The sequence below is a fragment of the Muntiacus reevesi genome, chromosome 1 (assembly GCF_963930625.1).
Source record: "Muntiacus reevesi chromosome 1, mMunRee1.1, whole genome shotgun sequence".
Classification (NCBI taxonomy): Eukaryota; Metazoa; Chordata; class Mammalia; order Artiodactyla; family Cervidae; genus Muntiacus; species Muntiacus reevesi.
The window spans coordinates 142239515-142261559 of NC_089249.1; the positions used below are offsets into that span (position 1 = coordinate 142239515).

At 34.9% G+C, this 22045-nt stretch overlaps 1 protein-coding gene across 6 annotated transcripts in view; it reads left to right on the plus strand.

The window, feature by feature from the left end:
- Positions 1 to 22045, plus strand: part of DOCK7 (dedicator of cytokinesis 7) — a 186835-nt gene that overhangs the window by 130871 nt on the left and 33919 nt on the right. For all 6 annotated transcript variants that reach the window (XR_010659952.1, XM_065911740.1, XM_065911761.1 and 3 more), the window contains 8 exons: positions 1561 to 1730; positions 2984 to 3138; positions 10347 to 10529; positions 10634 to 10769; positions 14280 to 14376; positions 17266 to 17362; positions 17684 to 17818; positions 18781 to 18933. Coding sequence is in view for 5 of the 6 variants with exons in the window: in XM_065911740.1 (XP_065767812.1) it covers positions 1561 to 1730; positions 2984 to 3138; positions 10347 to 10529; positions 10634 to 10769; positions 14280 to 14376; positions 17266 to 17362; positions 17684 to 17818; positions 18781 to 18933 (1126 nt within the window). In the remaining variant the exon portion in view is untranslated. The remainder of the gene's footprint in view (positions 1 to 1560; positions 1731 to 2983; positions 3139 to 10346; positions 10530 to 10633; positions 10770 to 14279; positions 14377 to 17265; positions 17363 to 17683; positions 17819 to 18780; positions 18934 to 22045) is intronic.

A 22045-nucleotide genomic window follows, 5' to 3' on the forward strand; every position in this document is an offset into this window, starting at 1 on the left:
GTGTCAAGTTAGTTAGAAAATGAAATCTGAGATATGTCCATTAGATGGAGTTCTCAACAGTATTTAAAAATATACTTTTCTGAATAAAAATCTGGGAGGAAGAAGAATCTCCAGCTAGATTTCATATATAGCTATGTAAAATGGTAGATAAGATCAAAAGCCCCAGAAAAAAGAATACCTGGTTTTAAATCATAGCTTTTAAATCTGCTATGTGATTTTAAAGAGAAAAGCTAATATTTACTGAAGAATGCAGTGTGCAAAGCATTGTGGTAAGCATGTTACATAAATGATGTAACTTAATTCTCACAGCCACTTTATGAGGTAGGCTATTTATATATAGGGAAACAGGTTCAATGTCTTTGAAAATTTAGCTATTAAATGATGAAACTGTTACAGTACCATGTTGTAAGCATTAAAAAAACTTTTAGTTTCAGAGAAAGAGAGTAAATATTAGGAAGTAAATGGAAGAAAATGCTTGATACAGACTGTACATTCAGGAAATTTATTACTAGATAAATCATATAAGAGGAATACTATATACAGGCCAGAGTAAGCTAGTTTCAAATGAAGGTGTATTTCCAAGGGAAGAACTTAGTGAAGGGGTTCATTGAAGCTTTTGAAGAAAGGGGAGATTCACTGACTGTAAGGGGAAACTACTTTCTGAAAGAAGGTACAACTTTTTCTGAGATAAAAGGAAAGTTGATTTGATACCTGTGTGAAGATGGAGATGCACTGACAGATCTGGCCAGAGCATATTTAGAATGGCTTTTCTTTCCTTGAAGAAAAATGTTAGAGGTAAGGTCTTCTGTTGAGGTTGATGGTGAGAGGCTTAAGGAAAAAGAATGAGATCTGAAACACCTGCCAGCTACAGCATTAAGGGCAGTTGAAGTTGGAGACATTTTACATTAAAATGGTTTGCATCATCAGGTAGCTTCAGTCTAAGAAGAGAAGCCAAAAGAGTGTGGAGAGTGATCCTTTCTAGTGTGGTAGCACAGTTGAAACTTGGGCTTAGAAGTGTAGAAATTAGTAAGGGCCCAAATGAGCATAGAGGTTCAGTTTAAACAGAGATATCAAAGACAACCCTTGTTGTGGACGACATAATCCATAGGTAGAGGATTTTTCCTCTTTGCAAAAGGAAATAAAAGTTTATTTTGGATAAATGTGAAAAGATTTCACTTGAAATAAAATTTACAGCTACTTAAAACTCTTTTGCTTTAAAATATGACTGTAACTGATCTTAGTTGTTAATATTAAATGCACTAATTTCTAAGGAATTAATGAAAATATATTCAGATTTACTTCTAAGTGAATTTATATAGTATTTCCTTTTCCCTCCTTTTGTATTTAATACAGTGAGACATTCACTAGTTTTATTTATTTTTTGAACATTCATTAATTTTAAAATGATGAAAAATGTTTTATAGGAATACATGCAAATATGTGGCAAAGTTAAGAAGTTGAACAAATTGATTCAGTACCATGACTAACTATTTGCTCTAAAGATGTTAACTAATCTCTGTGACCTTACTGCAACTCCTTCTTCATCTTCTTTTTAAATAGACTGTTTGGATTGCATAAGAAAGTCATCAATATGGTACACAATTTACTCTCCAGTCACGACTCAGATCCACGGTACTCTGACCCCCAGATAAAGGCTCGAGTGGCTATGTTGTATCTGCCTCTGATTGGTATTATCATGGAAACCGTTCCTCAGCTATATGATTTTACAGGTACTTACTAAGACAAACTCTAAAGGCAAATCTCAATGTTTAAAAGTATTAGAAAAATCTACAAAATGATCTTACTTTAGGAAAAGAAATATAAGAAAACTCACAATGTTGTAGGTACACTGTAAATACTTAACAGATTTTGAAAAAAAGCTTTTGACTTTGTGAGAAAATTCACTGCAGGGATTCTGTAAGTATTTCTTATGATGCGTTAAAAAAAAGGGTTTTACAGCATTTCTATACCTACGTATTGGGCTTCCCAGGTGACTCAGTGGTAAAGAATCTGCCTGCCAATTCAGGAGACCAAGAGACATGGGTTCAATACCTGGGTCGGAAAGATCCCCTGGAGGAGGAAATGGCAACCCACTCCAATATTCTTGCCTGGAAAATCCCATGGACAGAAGGGCCTGGCAGGTGACAGTCCATGGGGTTGTGAAGAGTCAGGACTAAGCATGCACGCACATGTCTGCCTATTAGGAAAGAGGATTTTGTGTGTGTGTGAGTATATACTGTTTATCTGGGAAAAAATATGAGAAAACTTGTCAGATATCTACCACTCTCAGTCTCAATTTTGTTCATATACATAAAATTGAAATTAATATTCACCTGAATACACAAGAATGATATCGCTAATAGCTGGTTAATAAGTTGAAGTTACATTGCTTTTTAAAAACTGTAACCCACAAAATTTTATTCTTGCTTTCCAATTTTAGAATTTATTTAAATTCCTTCATTTCTCTTAAAGAAAATGGTGTAGGTTGCATTTGAACTAGCATTAGCCTGATAAAGTACTTCTAGTTCAATTAAAAATATTTTTACTGGTATCTAATATGTACCATCAGTAGGTGCTGCTGATACAAAGATAACCAACTCCTTGCCTTTGATATAATTGAGTAGTTTTCCTAGTATTTGATCATTAAAGTGGGCTTCCTTTCTGAAGGCAGAAATTTATATTTTTGTTACTATATATCTTCTTTCACTAGCAAGTGCTGCAGTCCATGGGGTTGCAAAGAGTCAGACAGGACTGAGCGACTGAACTGAACTGAATGTTCCTTACAAAACTCTAAATAGCACTATGGGAATGAGTTAGTGTTTAAAATATTTAAACTATTATTTAAAAGAGGTAAAATATAACGATATGCAGTATATGTTAATAGGTTTTCCTTTGAAGAGTAAAGGAGAATAGAAAGGGAATTGCATGCCCAATAGCTGTTATTTAAAGAGAAGTTTATTTATTTCTGGGTTATTTTTTCCAGAAACTCACAGTCAACGAGGAAGACCAATCTGTATAGCTGCTGATGATTATGAGGGTGAGAGTGGAAGCATGATAAGCCAGACAGTTGCCATGGCAATTGCAGGAACATCAGTTCCTCAGCTAACAAGGCCCGGCAGTTTCCTCCTCACGTCAACGGTAAGAACAACCCTCCTACAGAAGTTTTTGGAAAGACAGCTATTTACAAGGATATACTCTTCAATGATAGATTATTATATTATTAACTGATGCAAAAGTACTCTGAGTTTTATCTTGTGAAAATATTTTTTTTCTGAAAATATTTTCTATATTGTACTAAGTTATTTGAAAAACTCTTAATTACTTCAATCCTTTTGGTATAAAAACTCTATTTTATCTTTCAGAATTTTGAAAGTTGCCTTATTTTCCATTTATAGCCTCTGTTCTTCATTTTAAAATCCATTTTATTCTTTATCAGTCCTAAGAGATATAATCTCAGTTGTTTAACCGTTGAGAATATTTACTTTTAATCTCTGAAGGTTCATGCTTTTTCATATTTAAATAAATTGATGATCATTTTGCTCCATAATTTTCCCCTCTTAAAGAGGGAAGAACATGGTGGCAGGGAGATAACAAATTGCTAGTAGAGCAAGATCAGCTTCTAAATGTTTTGAATGACTCTCTTTCAAAAAGCTGCAATCATATTTATGGCAGCTGGCCTACTTGAGAACTTCTAAGAAGGTTTTATTGAGACAATTGACATATCAAAAGATTCATCCATTCTAAGTGTATAATTTCATGGTTTTTAGTATCTGTGCAGAGTTAGGCAGCTATCAATCACCACAATCTGAGTTTAGAACATTTCCATCATTCCAAAAAGAACCCTGAGGCCCATTAGCCTTCACTCTCTGTTGCCCCACAGCCATAGTCCTAGGCAGCAGCTAACTTTCTGCCTGCATAGATTTGCCTATTCTGGACATTTCATATAGATGGAATTATGCACTGTGATCTTTATGTCTGGCTTTTTCCACTAAGCAATAATATTTTTGAGGTCCATTCATGATGTGGCATATATCAGTGCTTTTTTTTATTGCCAAATAACATTCCTTTATATTGATAGACCAGCTTTTTTTAATCCATTTATCATTTGATGAATAGTTGAATAATTTCCGGTTTTTGACTGTTAGGAATAATGATGCTAGGTACACTTGTGCCCGTGTCTTTGTGTCCCCACATGTTTTCATTTCTCTTAGGTAGATATCTGGGAATCGATTTGCTGGATCATGTGTATTAATATCTTTAATATTTTGAGAAAACTTTTAAACTCTTTCAGAGTAGCTGCTCCATTTTAAATTCTCACCAGCAATTAATAAAAGATTCCTATTTCTCTAAATCCTCACCGACACTTTTTATTATCTCTCTTTTATTATATATTCTTCACACCTTAGTATGTATGATGTGGTGTCTCATTGTGGTTTTCCTGTGTGTTTACCTAATGTCTACTGATACTGAGAGTATCATTTCATTTGTGTATAATACACATCTTTCATATATCTTACATAGAGAATTGTCCATTCAAATCCTTTAATGTTTTAAGATTGTGTTAGTCATCTTGTTGTTATTGAGTTATTATTGAATTGAAAGAGTTTTTGTATATTCTGGACATAAATTCCTTATCAGATATGTGATTTTCAGATATTTTCTTCTGTGGATTATCTTTTCATTTTCTTGATAGTGTCACTTGAATTGGCAAAAGTTTTAATTTTGATGAATTCTGATTTATCAGTTTTTTCTTTTACTTGCATTTGCTATTGTATATACGTATATAAAGTGCATGTACAGTTAAAATATAATAGGAAAAACACCAGCGTACCTGCCACTCAGCTTCCAAAGTAGAACTTTTCAATTTCCTTAAAAGTTCCCAGTTTGCCCTCAATTCAACTCCTTTCTCCCCTCAAAATGACCACTATTCTCAGTTTTATTGGCCTTGCTTTTTGTTTTTTAAAACCTTGCTTATGTGAAATATACTATACATGAGAAAGTACATGAAACATAAATGTAGATGTTTACAAAAGATTTTAAAGTAATACTTTTGTAACCACCATTCAGGACAAAATATAGAACACTGACTTCTCATTTTCCATTGGATTGTCTGCCTTTGTTTATAATTGATGGTAGTTCATATGTCAGGATTAAGCCCATTGCCAATTATAAGTAGTTCAAAGGTTTCTTTCTTTTTGTAACTTGCTTTTACCACACACTTAATTGTGAATTTGGTGAGTAGAGTGTCTTATTTTAAAATAAGATTGTATTGAATCTATGGATCAGTTTTTGGAAAAATTAATATTTTTATACCAGTAAATCCCCAAATCCTTGAATATGTTAGATCTCCCCACTATTTGGACCTTCTTTCATGTGTTTATATACACAGACTTTTATATCTTTTTACCATAGGGGCCCAGAACATCTTTTGTAGGTGTACTGTTGGTCCTTGATATTTTAAAAGTACTTTAGTAATATTATATAAAGTTATGCAGTATGATAATATGTAATACCCGTGCAAGTATATATATAAAACATCATGTTCTCATAGTTTCACAAATGTCATCTTTTTCATAAATTGTTTTCTAATTGCTGGTTACTTTTTTTTTTTTTTTTGGGCCATGCCCCACGCCTTGGGGATCTCAGTTCCCCTACCAGAAATTGAATCTGGGCCATGGCAGTGAAAACACCAAATCCTAAACACTAAACTATCAGAGAACTCCCTAATTGTTGATTGGTTTTGTGTGGACATAGAATTGATTTTGCACAATAATGTTTATTTCCAGAAGAATTGCTAAATTAATAACATAGTTTTTTTTCTATGTATACAATCATATCACCTGTGAATAATGGCCGTTCATTTCTTCCCTTCAGTGTTTTTTCATAGCTTGTTTATGAGCTAGAATCTTGAGTACAGTGTTAAATAGAAGTAGTGATAGTTGGCATCATATAAGGAGGAGCTTGCAACATTTCATCCCTAAATATAGGTGCTAAAGGTTTTGGTTTTGGGGGTTGTTGTTTGGGTTTTTTTTGTTTTTTTTTTGATACCTTCTACTATATTATGGATCTCCTTCTTGTTCTTAGTTTGCTGAGAGTTTTACTTTTATAATTATGGATAGTTGTTGAGTTTTATCATGCATTTTTGCACCATTGAGACTGTCATGTTATTTTGCTTTTTAATCTTTTACTTTTAAATCTTTCAATTGATTTTCTAGTGTTAAACCTACCTTGAATTCCTGAATTGGACTTAACTTTTTTGTGATTGTGTTTTAATGGATTTGATTTGCTGTATTTTAAGATTGTGTATCTGTGTTAGTAAGATCATAATGTTCTATTCAGATTTTGGAATCAGGTAGTTTAGCTGATTAAAATGAGCTAGGGGATTTCCCATTTAATCTGTTCCCTGCAAATACTTGTTTAAAATTGAAATTATTTCTTCCTAGAATATTTGAAGAACTTGTGAGTGAAGCTGTCTGTATCTGCAGTAATCTTTTCTGAAAGTGTTAAAATTATCTATATATTTAATGATTGTAGAACTGTTCAAGTTTTCTATTTCTTTTTACACTGGTTTTTGTAAATTTTATTCTAGTAGAAATTTACTCAAGTTTCTTGGCGTACAAAGTTGTTTCAGATATCTTCCATGATTTTTTAAAAGTCTATAACATTTATAGTAGATGTAAACATTTTCATTTCTGTGACTGGCTTTTCACATCTTTTGCTTACGTCAGTCTCAATAGAAATTTGTATATTCCTTTAGTTTGTATAAAGAACCCATTTGGGGTCAATGCTGAGCCTCACTTTTGAATGTTTATTATTTACTTTAACTTTCTTTTGGTTTATATTGATGTTCTTTTTTCTAACCTCTTAGATAAATGCTTATTAACTTGCTAATTTTCACCCTTCTTTCTTTGTTGCTTATTTTAATTGTAAATATTTTCCATTAATTATTCTTTTAACTACATACTATGATTTATAGCTAACATTTCATTATAGCTAACATTAATTCATGTAGTTGTATTTTGTCTTATGTTTTTAAGATCTTTCACTAGAATTTTTAAATTTATTTACATTTATGTAAAATGTACTTAACATTTTAATTTTACTTCATGTTTTCTCACCCCATTATGTATTGTTTGTCTCATTTATTATCTTCTTTTGAATTATTTTTTCTCATTCCACTTTTCCTCTCTACTGAGCTAAGTCTCAATCAAAACCTCTAACCTCTTGTCTATTAAAAGGAAATCTCCCACAATTTTGGAATGGTTTTATATAGATAACGCCAAGCTATGGTAATTTAAAGCATCCTCTCTGTTGGTAACAATTTAATCATACTAAGGATAATCAATCTAGTAACACTGAGAAACTGGTCTGTGTGCCTTATCAGTTCAGTCCAGTCACTCAGTTGTGCCTGATTCTTTGTGACCCCATGGACTGCAGCATGCCAGCCTTCCCTGTCCATCACCAACTTCCAGAGCTTGCTCAAACTCATGTCCATTGAATCGGTGCTACCATCCAACCATCTCATCCTCTGTCATCCCCTTCTCCTGCCTTCAATCTTTCCCAGCATCAGGGTCTTTTCTAATGAGTCAGTTCTTCGCATCTGGTGGTCAAAGTATTGGAATTTCAGCTTTAGTATCAGTCCTTCCAAAGAATATTCAGGATTGATTTCCTTTAGGATTGACTGGTTTGATCTTGCAGTCCAAGAGACTGTGCCTTATAGACAGTGCCAATATATAATTTCCCTGGAATTATATATAATGCTTTATAGACAGTGCCAATACATAATTTCCCTGGAAGATTAGGACTGGTACAGAATAGACTAAGTCAAATGACCTGGGATATAATGGGCTGCATCTAATGGAAGCTGTTAGCTTAATTCCTACTCATGACTTTATTCAGACTAGTCCTTGTATTGCTAAGAACTTGAGATTTCTGAGCTGTTAGACTTGGATGTCATCAGATATTTTCAAAACAATGTCTGCTGAAGTCTAGTAATTGCAATCTTGCTTTTTTATAAAGCTAGGTAACTGGTTACCTGGCTATAAGTCTTCCCAACGTGCCAGGTCCAGACTGGGTTTCAGGCTTATTCTTGTGAAAAGAAATGAGATTTATTTTGTCTATTAGAATTCCAGTTGTCACTCCTCTAACTACTTTTAATTGGATCTGTTAAAACCAAAATGACAAACCAAGAAATTCAGATTTTGATCATACAGGACTCAGATACAGGACTTAGAACTCAGAAATACGTTGGATTGAGTGTCTGTTCTCCAAATTGAGGTAGCACTATGCCCCATTTTGACAGGAAGTTACCAGAGCCATAGTTGCCCAGTTGCCTGAGGTAAAACTGAATTAAAACTCTGTGGAGCTCTGGAGTACCGATCCTTTCTGTGTTCCCTGTTTCTTGTTTGTAGGATATAGGCTTCTTTCAGCCTCCTTGACCTTCCCTGAGTTCCAAAGGGCAGATTCAAACAGTTGCTGATCAGGGAAGGGAGGAGATACAAAAACAGGAGAGGAGCAGTCAAGTGGTGATACAGCTTTGGGGCAGGGTCCTGGTTCCTTCTCAAGAAATATGCAAGCAGTGTCTTTGAGTTCTGCAGAACTAGGGCTCCCACCCAGGTGGAGGCTGCTAACTTCAGTCTGAGCACAAGATTCCTGGAACATCACCCTGTTGCCTCACCACCAACCAATCAGAAGACAGTCACACACCCTGCAGTCCTCACCCCAAATTCTGCCTGCCTTTTCTGGGGATCAATGATGACCATCCTGTTAGGCCTCCTGTTTGGTCCCTGTCTGTTTCACCTCTGACAGGGTCCAAAAGTTTCAGGCTAAGCTGTTGTTACAAGGATGGAAGCTGGTTTCAGATGCAGAATACCTCGACTTTTATCAGGTAGAGAGAGACTTCCGCTCTGCTAGGCAGGCCTATGCCCATGCACAACAGAAAGAAGTTACAGAAGAAACAGACCTCCATCCCAATTAGCAACCAAACAACAAATCCTGAGTATAATGTCTCTTGCGGGAGTTGTTAGTGGAGGCATACTCACTGAAACCACCCACCTTGGCCGGGAACCATAGTGACCATTTGCATAAGTTACTTCACAACAGGTCCTGGTGAGGAACACGGAACTAATAAGCCAGCACCAACCAGAAGAGTTTGGGAAAGATCAAAAGGAGACACCGTGTGTCCTACCACCTCCCAGAATCCTTCTTGCTGGCATCCATCTTGGCCGAGCAACACTTGCACCACCAGGAAGGACTCTGAGTCAGGATGATTGGCCAAAGACAACTCAGAAGCTAACCCCTCACCATAAAACGGAGACTGTGAACCATGTGGCAGAGCAGTTCTCCTGGATTCCCTTACTCTACTGCTCTCCACCCTGGCGCCACTTCCCAGTAAAGCCTCTTGCTTTTCAGCTCGCGTGTCTCAGACAATTCGTTTCTTAGTGTTAGAGAAGAGCCCACTCTTGGACACTGTAAGGGTCCCCCTTCCTGCAAAAAAAATACTTTTTACTTACATATGGTCTAAGACTTCTTTTTTTTAATCAGTGGCCCTTGATAGAAAATGTTGTTACTGTTTAGTTGCTAAATGGTGTCTGACTCTCTGACCCCAGGGACTGTAGCCCTCCAGGCTCCTGTGTCTGTGGGAGTTCCCAGGCAAGGATCCTGGAGTGGGTTGCCATACCTTCTCCAGGGGAGCTTCCTGACCCAGGAATCAAATCCATGTTCCTCTATTGGCAGGTGGGTTCTTTACCACTGAGACACCAGTGAAGACATTTGATGGAAAATAGTGACTCTCTAAACCTGATAAACATTTTGTTATCACATAATATTCTTAAAATAGTCTCATATACAGTCAGTTGTGGTTTTTTTCTTTTATATCAGGTCTGATTGTCTTTTTAAAAATTTGTTTACTTTTTATTGAAGAGTAATTGCTTTATAGAATTTTGCTGTTTTCTGTCAAACCTCAACATGAATCAGCCATAGGTATACATATAACCCCTCCCTTTTGATTGTCTTCTTTAGATATCATAGTTTTTAATAATAGGACCTAGTTTTTAATAATAGAACCTTTTAGTTTTTCCCTTCATGTTTCCTGTTAGCCTTTATTTATAGTCTTATGTAAGCCCTGTAAACAATTTTCTGTTGCTAGGAAAGGTTCATTAAGTTTCAGAACCTTAAGTTTAAGGTTCTGTATGAGTTACACAAATATTGCCTAAATCAAATGGTTCTTTCAAAATATTTGATTTTAAAGTAATTACTTTTGCATTGCTTTTAGAAGAAAACAACTGAAAACTGAAAAAAAATGGTCTTTGATCATTCTGTCTCATTTTATTGCCTTTTATTTTCAGAGTGGCAGGCAACACACTACCTTTTCAGCAGAATCAAGTCGGAGTCTTTTGATCTGTCTGCTTTGGGTTCTCAAGAATGCAGATGAGACAGTTCTACAGAAGTGGTTTACAGATCTCTCAGTCCTGCAGCTAAACCGGCTATTAGATCTGCTTTATCTTTGTGTATCTTGCTTTGAGTACAAAGTAAGTGATCATTGTGCCATTGCAAAGAAGAGCAAGAGGGAATAGAATGTGGAAAAGAAGAAAATTTCCTTACTGTGTCTTCTTTTCTAATGTTTAAATTTTAGGGAAAGAAAGTATTTGAAAGAATGAATAGTTTGACCTTTAAGAAATCAAAAGACATGAGAGCAAAGCTTGAGGAAGCTATTCTTGGAAGTATAGGTGCTAGGCAAGAAATGGTGCGCCGAAGCCGAGGACAGCTTGGTACGTACACAATGTCTTCTTCTGGTGAGAATTTTTTCAGTTTCCCTGAACACTATTACAGTGATCATTTTTGCAAGTCTTCAATGACAATTCTACACTTTTAAAACAGTGTTTTAATATAGCTGTGAATTAACTTGAATAGCCATGTCTTTGCAAGTTAGAATTCCTATTTAATTAGAGTGAACATACTTCCAGTTTGCTCTGGATAATCTGTTTGTTCTTCTAACCTTTATGTGATTATTAATAGTTTCCCTTATTTTAAAAAATAGGTGTTTTTAAGAGCAGTTTTAGGTTCATAGAAAAATTGAGCTGAAAATACAGATATTTCCTATTTATTCTCTGTCTTCACACATGCATAACACCCCTCATTATCAGCTTTTCATATAGGAGTTGCCATCACTTATCACAATCGATCAACCTACACTGATGCTTATTATCACAGAGTCTATAGTTGACATTGTGGTCCTTTCTTGGCTGTACATTCTTTGTAACACGACTTTATATTCTTAAAAGTTTCCTACTTTTCAGTGAATCAGTATATCCTGTAGATAAAGCAAAGATATTGCCTACCTCAAGTACCAGGAAGAGAAAATAATTTAGTTGCATCTGAAGCCTGTTTCTCATCCCTGGTCTGCTACCCATTAGCCATATAACCTTGACCAACCACTTAATCTTCCCACTTTCCTTTTCCTCATCCACTTGTGGTTGTTTGAGATTTTAAAAAGTAGTATAACTAATTGATCTTATCATCTTTGTGGTGACCATATGTGTGTGTTTGTGTGTGTGTGTGTATAAACATTTCGTAAAATGTAAAGTAGTATTATTGCTGAGAGCACCTTAAGGTCAAGGACATGGCTTAGTCATCTGTGTACATGACATACGCCAACAGCTCAATATATGTTGTTGACTTAAAATGTGAGTGTATGTTTACAAGAATATTTTGTATTTGTTGTTTTTTGATTGGCCATTTAATTTAATGATCCTTTATTTAGGTAAATTTAAGTATCTTTTATATGCTGTGTGTGTTTGGAATTTAATAATGAATAAGACATTCTTTGCCTTTGAAATTAATAGAGTGTTGTATTTTCACTTTAGTTGTATAGCGTTTCAGTTCAGTTCAGTTCAGTTGCTCAGTTGTGTCTGACTCTGTGACCCCATGGACTGCAGCATGCCTGGCCTATTATATCGTTTACCTATTGATTTTCTTTTAACTCATTTAATATGGACAACAACTCTATAAGTATGAAAATTAACTTTCTAGGTCATTTAATTATATCAAACCTAACGAATAATTATCCTCATCTTTAAAATAAAATAAAACTCTCAGAGGTAAATAACTTGCCTAAGGTCACAAACTAAGTGACAGAACCAGGATCTTTTGACTTCTAATTTAGTGTTCTTTATATTATACCATAGCTCTTTCTAAGACTTACTGTTGAAAAGAATGGTGCTTTTAACAATATGTTACATTTTTAAGCGTGTAGTCTTTAGACAGCTACCATGGAAGCTAAAAAAAAAAATAAAAACCACAAGTAAACCCCACCTTCTCCCAAACTCATAGGTGCAGGGAAAAGTTAGGTGGAGGGTAGGGATGGACAAAATGAGTGAAGGGAGTCAAAAGGTACAAACTCACAGTTTTAAAATTCTTAAGTACTGGAGATGTAACTTAAGCATGTTAACAAATGTATACTTGAAAGCTGCAAATCAAGTACATCTTAAAAGTTCTTATCATAAGAGGAAAACATTTGAAGCTACTCATGGTCATGGATGTTAACTAGACTTGTTGTGATGATCATTTTGTAATATATGCATGTATTGCATCATTTTATACACAAGAAACCAATATAATATTATATGTCAGTTGTGTCTCACTTTTAAAAAAATTGAAGTTGTCATCTTCTTAAAATTAAAATAATTTCATTTGCAATTCTTATTTATATTTGGACACTTAATAAGCTAGGTCACCTAATGATAGACATTCTTAACTAAGGAGATGAGAGAAAGTATCCTGAAAAAAAATAAAGTTAATGATAATAATGAAGAGAGATCACAGATACTTATTTTGTTAACTGTCTTAATATAGACAAGTCTTTTTGCTTTCTTTCACAAAATTTCTTAAAGACAGAGGTTTCAAAATTGAAGAAGTAAAGAGGGACAGAAAGAGAAGGAAAAGGAGAGGAAGCAGAAAGAATATCTGGACTAATCCTTTATTGTGTGTCAAATTATATTTGCTTCTCAGTATTTTTAAAATTTCTGTTTGAACTCTGAATTTTTACTTTCATCTTACTTTCCATTCTCCCCAGCCAAAGTCTCGTGTTTTTCAAAGAGGACTAGTAGTCTTCTAGTTGAAAGCCTGAAGTCATGATTTGATTCCATTGTTTAAATATCTGTATTTCTCCACAGTTCTCAATGACTTCTCCACTTGGGCTAGATTAGTATGAGCCACTTCTGTTGCTGCTGCCCCTGAAAAGAGCCAATACCATTCGCTCTGCCTTCTGTGGGGCAGAGCCCCTGTGTTCTCTCCTGCCTTCTGTGGACCAAAAGAAATAGTTACTTTCAGAATCTTCCTTAATTTGTAGCTTTTATTCTTGTGGTCATAAGTGCTGTGGAGAGAAATAAAGTAAATTAAGAAGAAAGGAAGTGGTGGAAAGTTGAGGAAGGCCTTTCAGCAGTGGGGATGAATAACTGGCCAGTGAAAATTTGTGTGAAAAACAATCAGGTAAAAGGAACAACCACTATTGTGTACATTCTCAATCAAGAGCATATGTAGTGAAACTACACACACACAGACAGACACACACAGACACACACACGATAATGGTAGTATAAACAAAAGTGGAGAAAATAAAATCATATCATCATAGTCTTATAAACCATGGTTAAGATTTTCAGAAAGTCAGAATTTAAAAGTTTGCTTATTTAAAAAAGTGTTTGGGTTTTTTATATTACATTTAGCAAATATATCCTGTAACTCTTGTGAAAATTTTTAATAGAAAGTACCAATGTCAGGTTTTTCCACTTGTACTGAGGATAAAATGGCTGTGTTAATAAAATTATTGACATTATGTAGTATTTCTTTTTGAAAATTTTATTTGTTTATGTATGGCTCTTCTGGGCCTTCGATGCTGCATGGGCTTTTGTCTAGTGGTGGTGAGCAGGGATACTCTCCAGTTGCGGCTTGTGAGCGTCTCATTGCGCTGGCTTTTCTTGTCGTGGAGTGCGGACTCTGGGGCGAGGAGTCCTGAGTAGTGACTCCCATGGGCTCAGTAGCTGCGGCTCCGGGGCTCTAGGGCGCAGGCGCAGGCGTTGTGGCGGGCTTAGCTGCTCTGCAGCTTGTGGGATCTTCCTTGATCAGGAGCCAAACCCATGTCTCCTGCCCTAATAGGTGGATTCTTTACCACTGAAGCACCAGGGAAGCCCTGTAGTATTTCTTGTATGTTTGCAAATATACATGAATGTGGTCTAACTGAAATAACATTTTTAAAGAAGGTTTTGAAATTTGTTTGACAGAGAGGAGCCCATCTGGAAGTGCCTTTGGAAGTCAAGAAAACCTGAGGTGGAGAAAGGATATGACTCACTGGCGTCAAAACACTGAGAAGCTTGACAAGTAATAAACCTTCTATTTTATCTTATTGATGGGCTTGTTGAATTTCAAGTGCAAGAGGAAAATGATTACTTTTAGTGTTATTTTATATAATTAGGCATTCAAATTTTAGAAGTCAGAACAGTTATATTTAATTTTTCCATTTTGGATTAAAAAACAATTTGGGGGAAGAATTTTTCATATAGTATAGTAAAGCAAAAGGTTACATATTTAAATGTCACCTTATTTTCCCCAACAGTCCCCCCTGCAAAATGGACTGAGCAACTATTTTTGAAATGTCACTATTTTGGGTGTCACACTGAAATATTTCAAGGATTATAAAAAATTAGAAAATTAATCTTTGCTTTCTTAGAGCTTAAAATGTAGTTAAAGACAGACGAATACTACAAGTCTTCTGTTTCTAGTATGGAGACAAACTAGGTACACTAACTGACAACTCTATTGCCAAAAACAACTAAAAATGCACTTTCGTGAGTCCAGCATCCTAAAGGACTGCATCTTCATGAGGGGAGCTGGAAATAAACCCTTCTCACTGCCCAGGTAACCACAGGTAAAATTCCTTGGCTTGAAAATTGCTTGGCATTGTGTCAGGGGCTGCAATCTTTTCCTGATAATTTCTAATTTCAAATTAGCCCTCAGGTAACTCGATAGGCCCCTAAAACTTTGATAATATAGTGACCAACTCATTTGGGTTTGCCTAGTAGTCTTAATTTTAGCAGTTAATGTCCCAGGGACCCCCCCCAGCCCCCAGTTCTGTCCTAATTTGGTTACCCTGAGAACCATCTTCCATCCAGACTTGAGCAGATTCTCACAGAGAAGCTTTCAGAAATATTAGCTCTCCTACGTGCTCAGTAGCTCAGTCATGTCTGACTCTTTACAACCCTGTGGACTGCATCCTGTGAGGCTCATCTTGTCGATGGGATTTCCTAGGCAAGAATACTGGAGCAGTTGCTGTTTCCTTCTCCACGGGATCTTCCTGACCCAGGGATCGAACTCACATCTCCTGCTTGGCAGGCAGATTCTTTACCAGGGAAACCAGCTCTCTCACAGTAAAATCACAGGAAGCAAGGCCCTGTGGGAGCCAGCAGAGAGAGAAGCAGCAGGATCCATACCACATAGATAAGTTTAGGATTGTCAGAAACTCTCTTAGTCTCTTTAGGCTGCTATGACAAAATAACACGCACTGGGTCACTTTTAAATAACAGAAATTTACAGGCACTGCTTTTCTTGCTTCTGCTTGCACTTAGTCTCCGGTACTGCCGTGTAGACTCAGTGAGGTAGAACCAAGAAAGAACCCTTACTTTCCCAACAAATTTTTGGAGGTCTTGTGAGGTCAAACAAGACCAAAAAAAATAAATAAATAAATAAATAAATAAATAAATAACAGAAATGTATTTATTACAGTTCTGAAGGCTGGGGAGTTCAGTATCTGGTGAAGGCCCTTTTCTGGGTTTATAGGCTTCTTGCTGTGTTCCCTTACGGTTTAACGACAAGGAAATTCCTAGGGGCTTCTTTTATAGAGGCATTAATCTCATTCATGAGGGCTCTGCCCTGATTTTTCAATCACCTTCCAAAAGCTGCACCTCCTAACACCATTACCTTAGGCATTAGATTTTCATTGTATAAATTTGGCAGGAAAGACACATACTTGGACCAGAACAGATGCTGTATATAACTGTGTTAAAAATTCTTAAAGTTTGAGTGTCTGCTTTTCTGTCTATTTTGTCCAAGTACATTTCTTTAATTATTTTTCCATATGTATTGTGTTTTTTAAAAATCACAAAGCACTGAGATACTATGTTATTAGTATATTTCTTTACTTCTGCACTTGTATTATATGTTTTCTTTGCTTATCTTACTATGTTTTAAGGAAGTCATTTTCTTTTTCTTTTTGGTATTTTCCTGATTCTTTTGGTTTAAACATCTTGTTTTTCATGTGTCTTCACAAACTCTCGCTGGAATTTTAAGTTTGAACATTATATTTCTTTTCCAATTTAATTCTAATGTTGTATTTTCTCCTTTAATTTATAAAATGTAATTTCATAAACTGTTCTCTTTAGTGGTAGTAATAAAGATTCAGACTTTAATTAATAGCTAACTTTGAAAAGTTAACATTTAATATGTCCTTGTATTTTTGCTTTGATTTATATGTATATTTTTTGGTCTATTTGGATGTAGTTTCCATATATGCATTGTGATTGAAATGTCAACTTTACTCATAAATTGTATATAGTCATTAAATTTTAATTAAATAATACGTTTGTAAATATTAGTATTCAAACAAACCACTTTATTACATCAAGTTTTATTTCTAATGAGTAATTCCATCCAGAATCTCACTGAAGAGTTACGCATTTTCTGTATTAAAATTTTTGTATCAGAAATTTGGAAAAATTAGACAAAACTTTATTTTTAAGAAAGTTCTTTTATCCTAAATAAATATGTTGAAAATCCTTGAAGTGGTAACATGAATACTAAACATTTTGGGTACTGCTTTACATGAAAGCAGCCCTAAACACAAGCCTATATAGCACCACCTAGTGTCTGCCATTTAGAACAAAACAGTGTTTTTCTATGTTTGCAGTAACTCTCTGAAAGCTGAGTATTCGTGCCTTTAGTGGCACTGTAGTACTGTTATGGGGTTAGAAAGTCTGTATTGGCATGTTTGACAAATGTAGATTAAAACAAAACATTTTTAAAAGTGCAGAATATTTTTCCTTATTCACTTAATAACTTTGCAATCGGGCAACTATTGGAAAAACTCTTCCCCTGAAAAAGAAAAATGATTCCAAGATTTTTAAATTTCTGTACATCTTTAAGTCTTTCATGAATTTCAGTTCTATTGGATTTTCTAAAAGATAAAATATAATTTCTTCTAATATTTTGTTTTAGGTCAAGAGCAGAGATTGAACACGAAGCACTGATTGATGGCAATCTGGCTACTGAAGCAAATCTAATCATTTTGGATACATTAGAGATTGTTGTTCAGGTGAAAACACTAATTAGAGGGATTTAAACTAGTAGAGATTTGGTAAATTAGGGTTGGGGAAAAAGGTATTTATTAAACCATATAATTATATTTGAATATCAGTAGATCCTAAAAATTATGTCCTTGCTCCTCTTTTTTTCTCATTTAAATTCTATCCATTCTTTTTTCCCCTTTTCTTACCAAAATCCCTCCCAGCTTCTTCTCCTTGAGGAGCTTCTAGATCTTACATTATCTTTTTCCTATTAAAATTTTCATTTGCTAATTCTTACATATTCTGTCTCTAAGCAGATTACAGTTAACATCTCTATTTTAAAATTGCAGACAGTCTCTGTGACAGAATCCAAAGAGAGCATCCTGGGTGGTGTGCTGAAAGTGCTGCTACACAGCATGGCCTGCAACCAAAGTGCCGTTTATCTGCAGCACTGTTTTGCTACCCAGAGAGCTCTGGTTTCAAAGGTGGGTTATTTTTGTGCCTGCTGTCTTACTGTCAGACTTTGTTTTCTTTACTAACATTGTCTAAGATCACTTGATACATTCATTGATTATATCTTAAATATATTTATAGATAAAATTTTAGTAGTAACCTAAGACTTGATTCTTCTTTCCCTTTCTCTACTGCTTATTCTTTGGAATTTCTTTCTTATTTAGACTACCTTTAACTTGTTGTCTGGTTTGAAAAAAAAAAAAAGAGTAGTTCTGATGTGGAGAAGGGCCTGAAATTAATAGCCTGTTTTAAATATTGGGCTTTTTGTATTTTCATCTTATTTTATCTATTTCTTATTGATGTGAATTATCAAGGATTAGTGTGTCAGTTGTTCAGTCCATTGAAATTAGCTTATCCTAGGTAAATGGACGGAAAAGTACTTGTTTTGTTTAACTACTTCAAACATTTATTTACTATGTTTGTTTTCCTCTGAAAATCTATATTCTTAATCTTGAAGGTATCTATTTCATCTCAGTCATCTTATAAGGTTAAACTTAGCCAGTGAAGATAACATATACCATTTTGTAATAGTAAGAACATTTCACACTGTGCAGCAAAAAACTAACATAATATTGTAAAGCAACTGTATTTCAATAAAAATTAATAAAAAATTTTATCATAGACTTATTATGTGTTACTATAGTGTTTTATTCACATTATCTAATCTAAGGTAGTCATACAGTCCCACATAAGTAATATCATTAGGCCCATTTTTATGGAAGAGAAAACCTATCCAAGGTCATAGTACTAACATAGTCCATATTCAAACCCAGTCTGTCTAGTTCTCTGGTCCATTGTATTAACCAGTAGCAAATACTGTCTCTTAAACATTCTTGCAGTTCCTGGGCTGCACTCACAGATTCCTTCATCAGGCTGTATTAACATGTGTCTGAAGCTTCTCCTGCATAAATTCAGTGGTGGTCTTTCTCTACAGTTCCCTGAGCTCTTGTTTGAAGAGGAAACGGAGCAATGTGCCGACCTCTGCCTCCGGCTCCTGCGGCACTGCAGCAGCAGCATCGGTACCATACGGTCACATGCTAGTGCCTCCCTTTACCTGCTCATGAGACAGAACTTTGAGATTGGGAATGTAAGTGTTTTATCTCAGGACTGTCTCTGTGGGTTCATAATGAAATATAACTTCTGTAGATATCTGTTAAATGGGTTTGGGGAGAGCATGGCATTTTGGGCTGTATTTTGAGTCTGATCTTAAGACTGTTTCTTTTTCTCTCTTTCTGTGAATAACATAAAAATCCAAATCTCCAGTTTTATTTTGTATACTAAGAATGACATATAGTAGTACAGATTTAAACTACGAATGTATGTTGAGCAACTGTAAATTGTAATTATTATCATTAAGTGAAGTGAAAGTAATAATAAGAAAAATTTAAAGTTTAAACATCTTTGCTCGATATTTCATGATTATATGCCAGTCTTAGAAGAATTCCATGTCTTCATTTATGGTCTTTTTTTTGATTATAGATTTATGTGCTGTATTTTTCCTAGCTTTTTGAGTCAAATGTTTAGTTCATTTATTCTTACTCATGTAATTATTTAAGGTCTAGAATATTGCACTGTGCACTATTTTTGATGTCTCATTGGTTCTAGTATCTAGTATTTTTGGTGTTTTTGATTTCTATCCAGTACATATTTTGTAATTTCTGTTTGTATTTTCGTTTTAACCTGAAGTTTTAAAGTTTTGATGATGATGCTGTTCAGTTGCTCAGTCACGTTCTGCTCTTTGCAACCACATGGACTGCAGCACCCCAGGCTTCCCTGTCCTTCACCATCTCCCGGAGCTTGCTCAAACTCATGTTCACTGAGTCGGTGATACTATCAAACCCCCTCGTCCTCTGTGTCATCCCGTTCTCCTCCTGCCTTCAATTTTTCCCAGCACCAGGATCTTTTCCAGTGAGTCAGCTCTTTGCATCAGGTGGCCAGTGTATTGGAGCTTCAGCTTCAGCATCAGTCCTTCCAGTGAATATTCAGGATTGATTTCCTTTAGGATTTACTGGTTTGATCTCCTTGCAAAGTTTTAAAATTTTGATGATAAGTTTTGGTTTTTGTTTGTTGTTTTCTGGCTATCCTGTGGCTTGCAGGATCTTAGTTCCCAACCAGAGATTGAACCCAGGCCCTCAGTAGTGAAAGCATGGAGTCCTAACTATTGGACTGCCAGGGAATTCCCAGTAATTTTCAGTTTTACTGGAGAGTGATCATAGTACAACTAATATGTCTCCTTTTTGGTACTATGGATGTGTGTGTTTGTGTATTCAAGCATAAAATGTTTTTATAAACATGTTACACAAGCATTTAAAAAGAAGGGGTTATTTTCATCTCTTTGGTTGACTAAAGGAGATGATTTAAAGCCTACATATTGTCTATTTCTCCTTTTGGTCTTATTTGGTAAAGTGATATTCATAACTGTTTGGTATATTGATAGCTACTATTTGTAACTATTATATCTTACTATGAATTATTCCCTTTAAAATTGAAAACGACTCTAAGATGGCTTAATTTAAAATTTTTATATTTTTGACCTGACTTCTGCCTTGTGTAGTATTGATACCTCTACTTTCTTTCTAATTTGAATGTGACTTAGGTTATCTTTGCCTGTCCTTTCATTTTCACTTTTTTGAATCACTTTATTTTAAATGTGTGTCTTATATACAACATAGAGTTGGGTTTTGCTTTGTAATTCAGTTCCTAGGTTGAATTAAAGCCGATCTTTCATGCTTGTTATTGTATCAGCTACATCCTGGATTTGTGTTGTATTATTCTGCTTCTCCACTCCTCTCCTTAAAAAAATTTGTTGGTTGTTTTCATCTTGTACATAGTAAGTTCACCTTAAAGTTTATATTGCTTTAATGGTTACCTTTATAATTATGGAGTACCTTCAGTCCTCTATTTCTTTAATCATACATTCTCAGTGAAGGCAGTATTGTCACCAGCCTAGTGGGTATTCGTTCTTAGCTATCACAGTGGCTTCCCTTGAATTCCTGTATTTCTATGATTTTTTTCCTTCCTAAAGTTAATGGCTTCATAGATTTTTTACAATTCAAAGTAAAATATTTTAATTAGAATTTTCATCTGTTTCATGATCACATTTTTCCTATTAAGTGTTCTTTATCTGGTATTTCACTGATCTTCTTTACCTTTTTGTTACTCAACATAGAATGAGGCAGTTTATATTGACCCAAGTATTTGTAGGACAATCTATTTCTGTCCAGCCCTTTGAGATTTTTTTGGTTGTTTTTTTCTTGAGACAGATAGTTTTATCACTTCAAAGTGGGTTTCTTATTTAAATTTAAAAGAAGCGTTTTTCCCATTATTTCTTAAATCTGCACCCTGGGATTCCTCACTATTTGCTATCCCCTCCTTGCCTTCCATTGAAGCTGCTTCCTATTTAGCTTGTCTTGGCAGCCCTAATGCATTTTTCTAATACATAGATTATATCAGTCTCCTCATTTTGCTGAAATAGAGTTTATGGACTTTTTTTTCTATTCATCTTTTATTTTTATATGAAATGCAGGAGAATAGGAACTTGCTATCTCACACTGTCCTATTTTTAATGGAAGCCAAGTCTTCTCTCCTAGTTCAGAACAAAGAATCTAGTTACTTTATATATTTTATTTAGTTTTTGAAATAAGAGTCCCTAAAATTTGACTACACGTGGAGTTTTCCTCTGTTATTTTAGGAAAGCTTTATATTAATACAGGAGGACTAAAAATGAGTAATTTATCATGTCAATGTCATGTAGTACCTCTAAAAAGGAATAGGTGATTTATACCGGGCACGATTTTTATATAGATTGTATATTCAAGAGGTATTAGACCTAAGTATTGAATTGTGTTCTAGGTACTGTGGTAGGCATTGGGCAAACATAGATAAAAGGAAACTTATTTTAAAATAGCTTAGCATCTACTAAGGTAGGAGATGAACAGGTAATGTTCAGCTAGTAATAGTAAGTACCTACTTTAGGTGGTTTTGTGAGGATTATATAAATTAAGTAACACACATATTATGTCAGTAACTGGCTCTGAGTAAATGTTCAATGTGTGTTTGTTGTTGATATACTGAGAGGTAAGCACAGGGGACTGTGTAAGCACAGAGAAAAAGGCCATATACTCTCAAGGAGAATTTCAGAAAGAGGAGATGCTTGAACTAAGGATGAAGAATTGCCCAGGCAGATGGAGAAGTAGTGG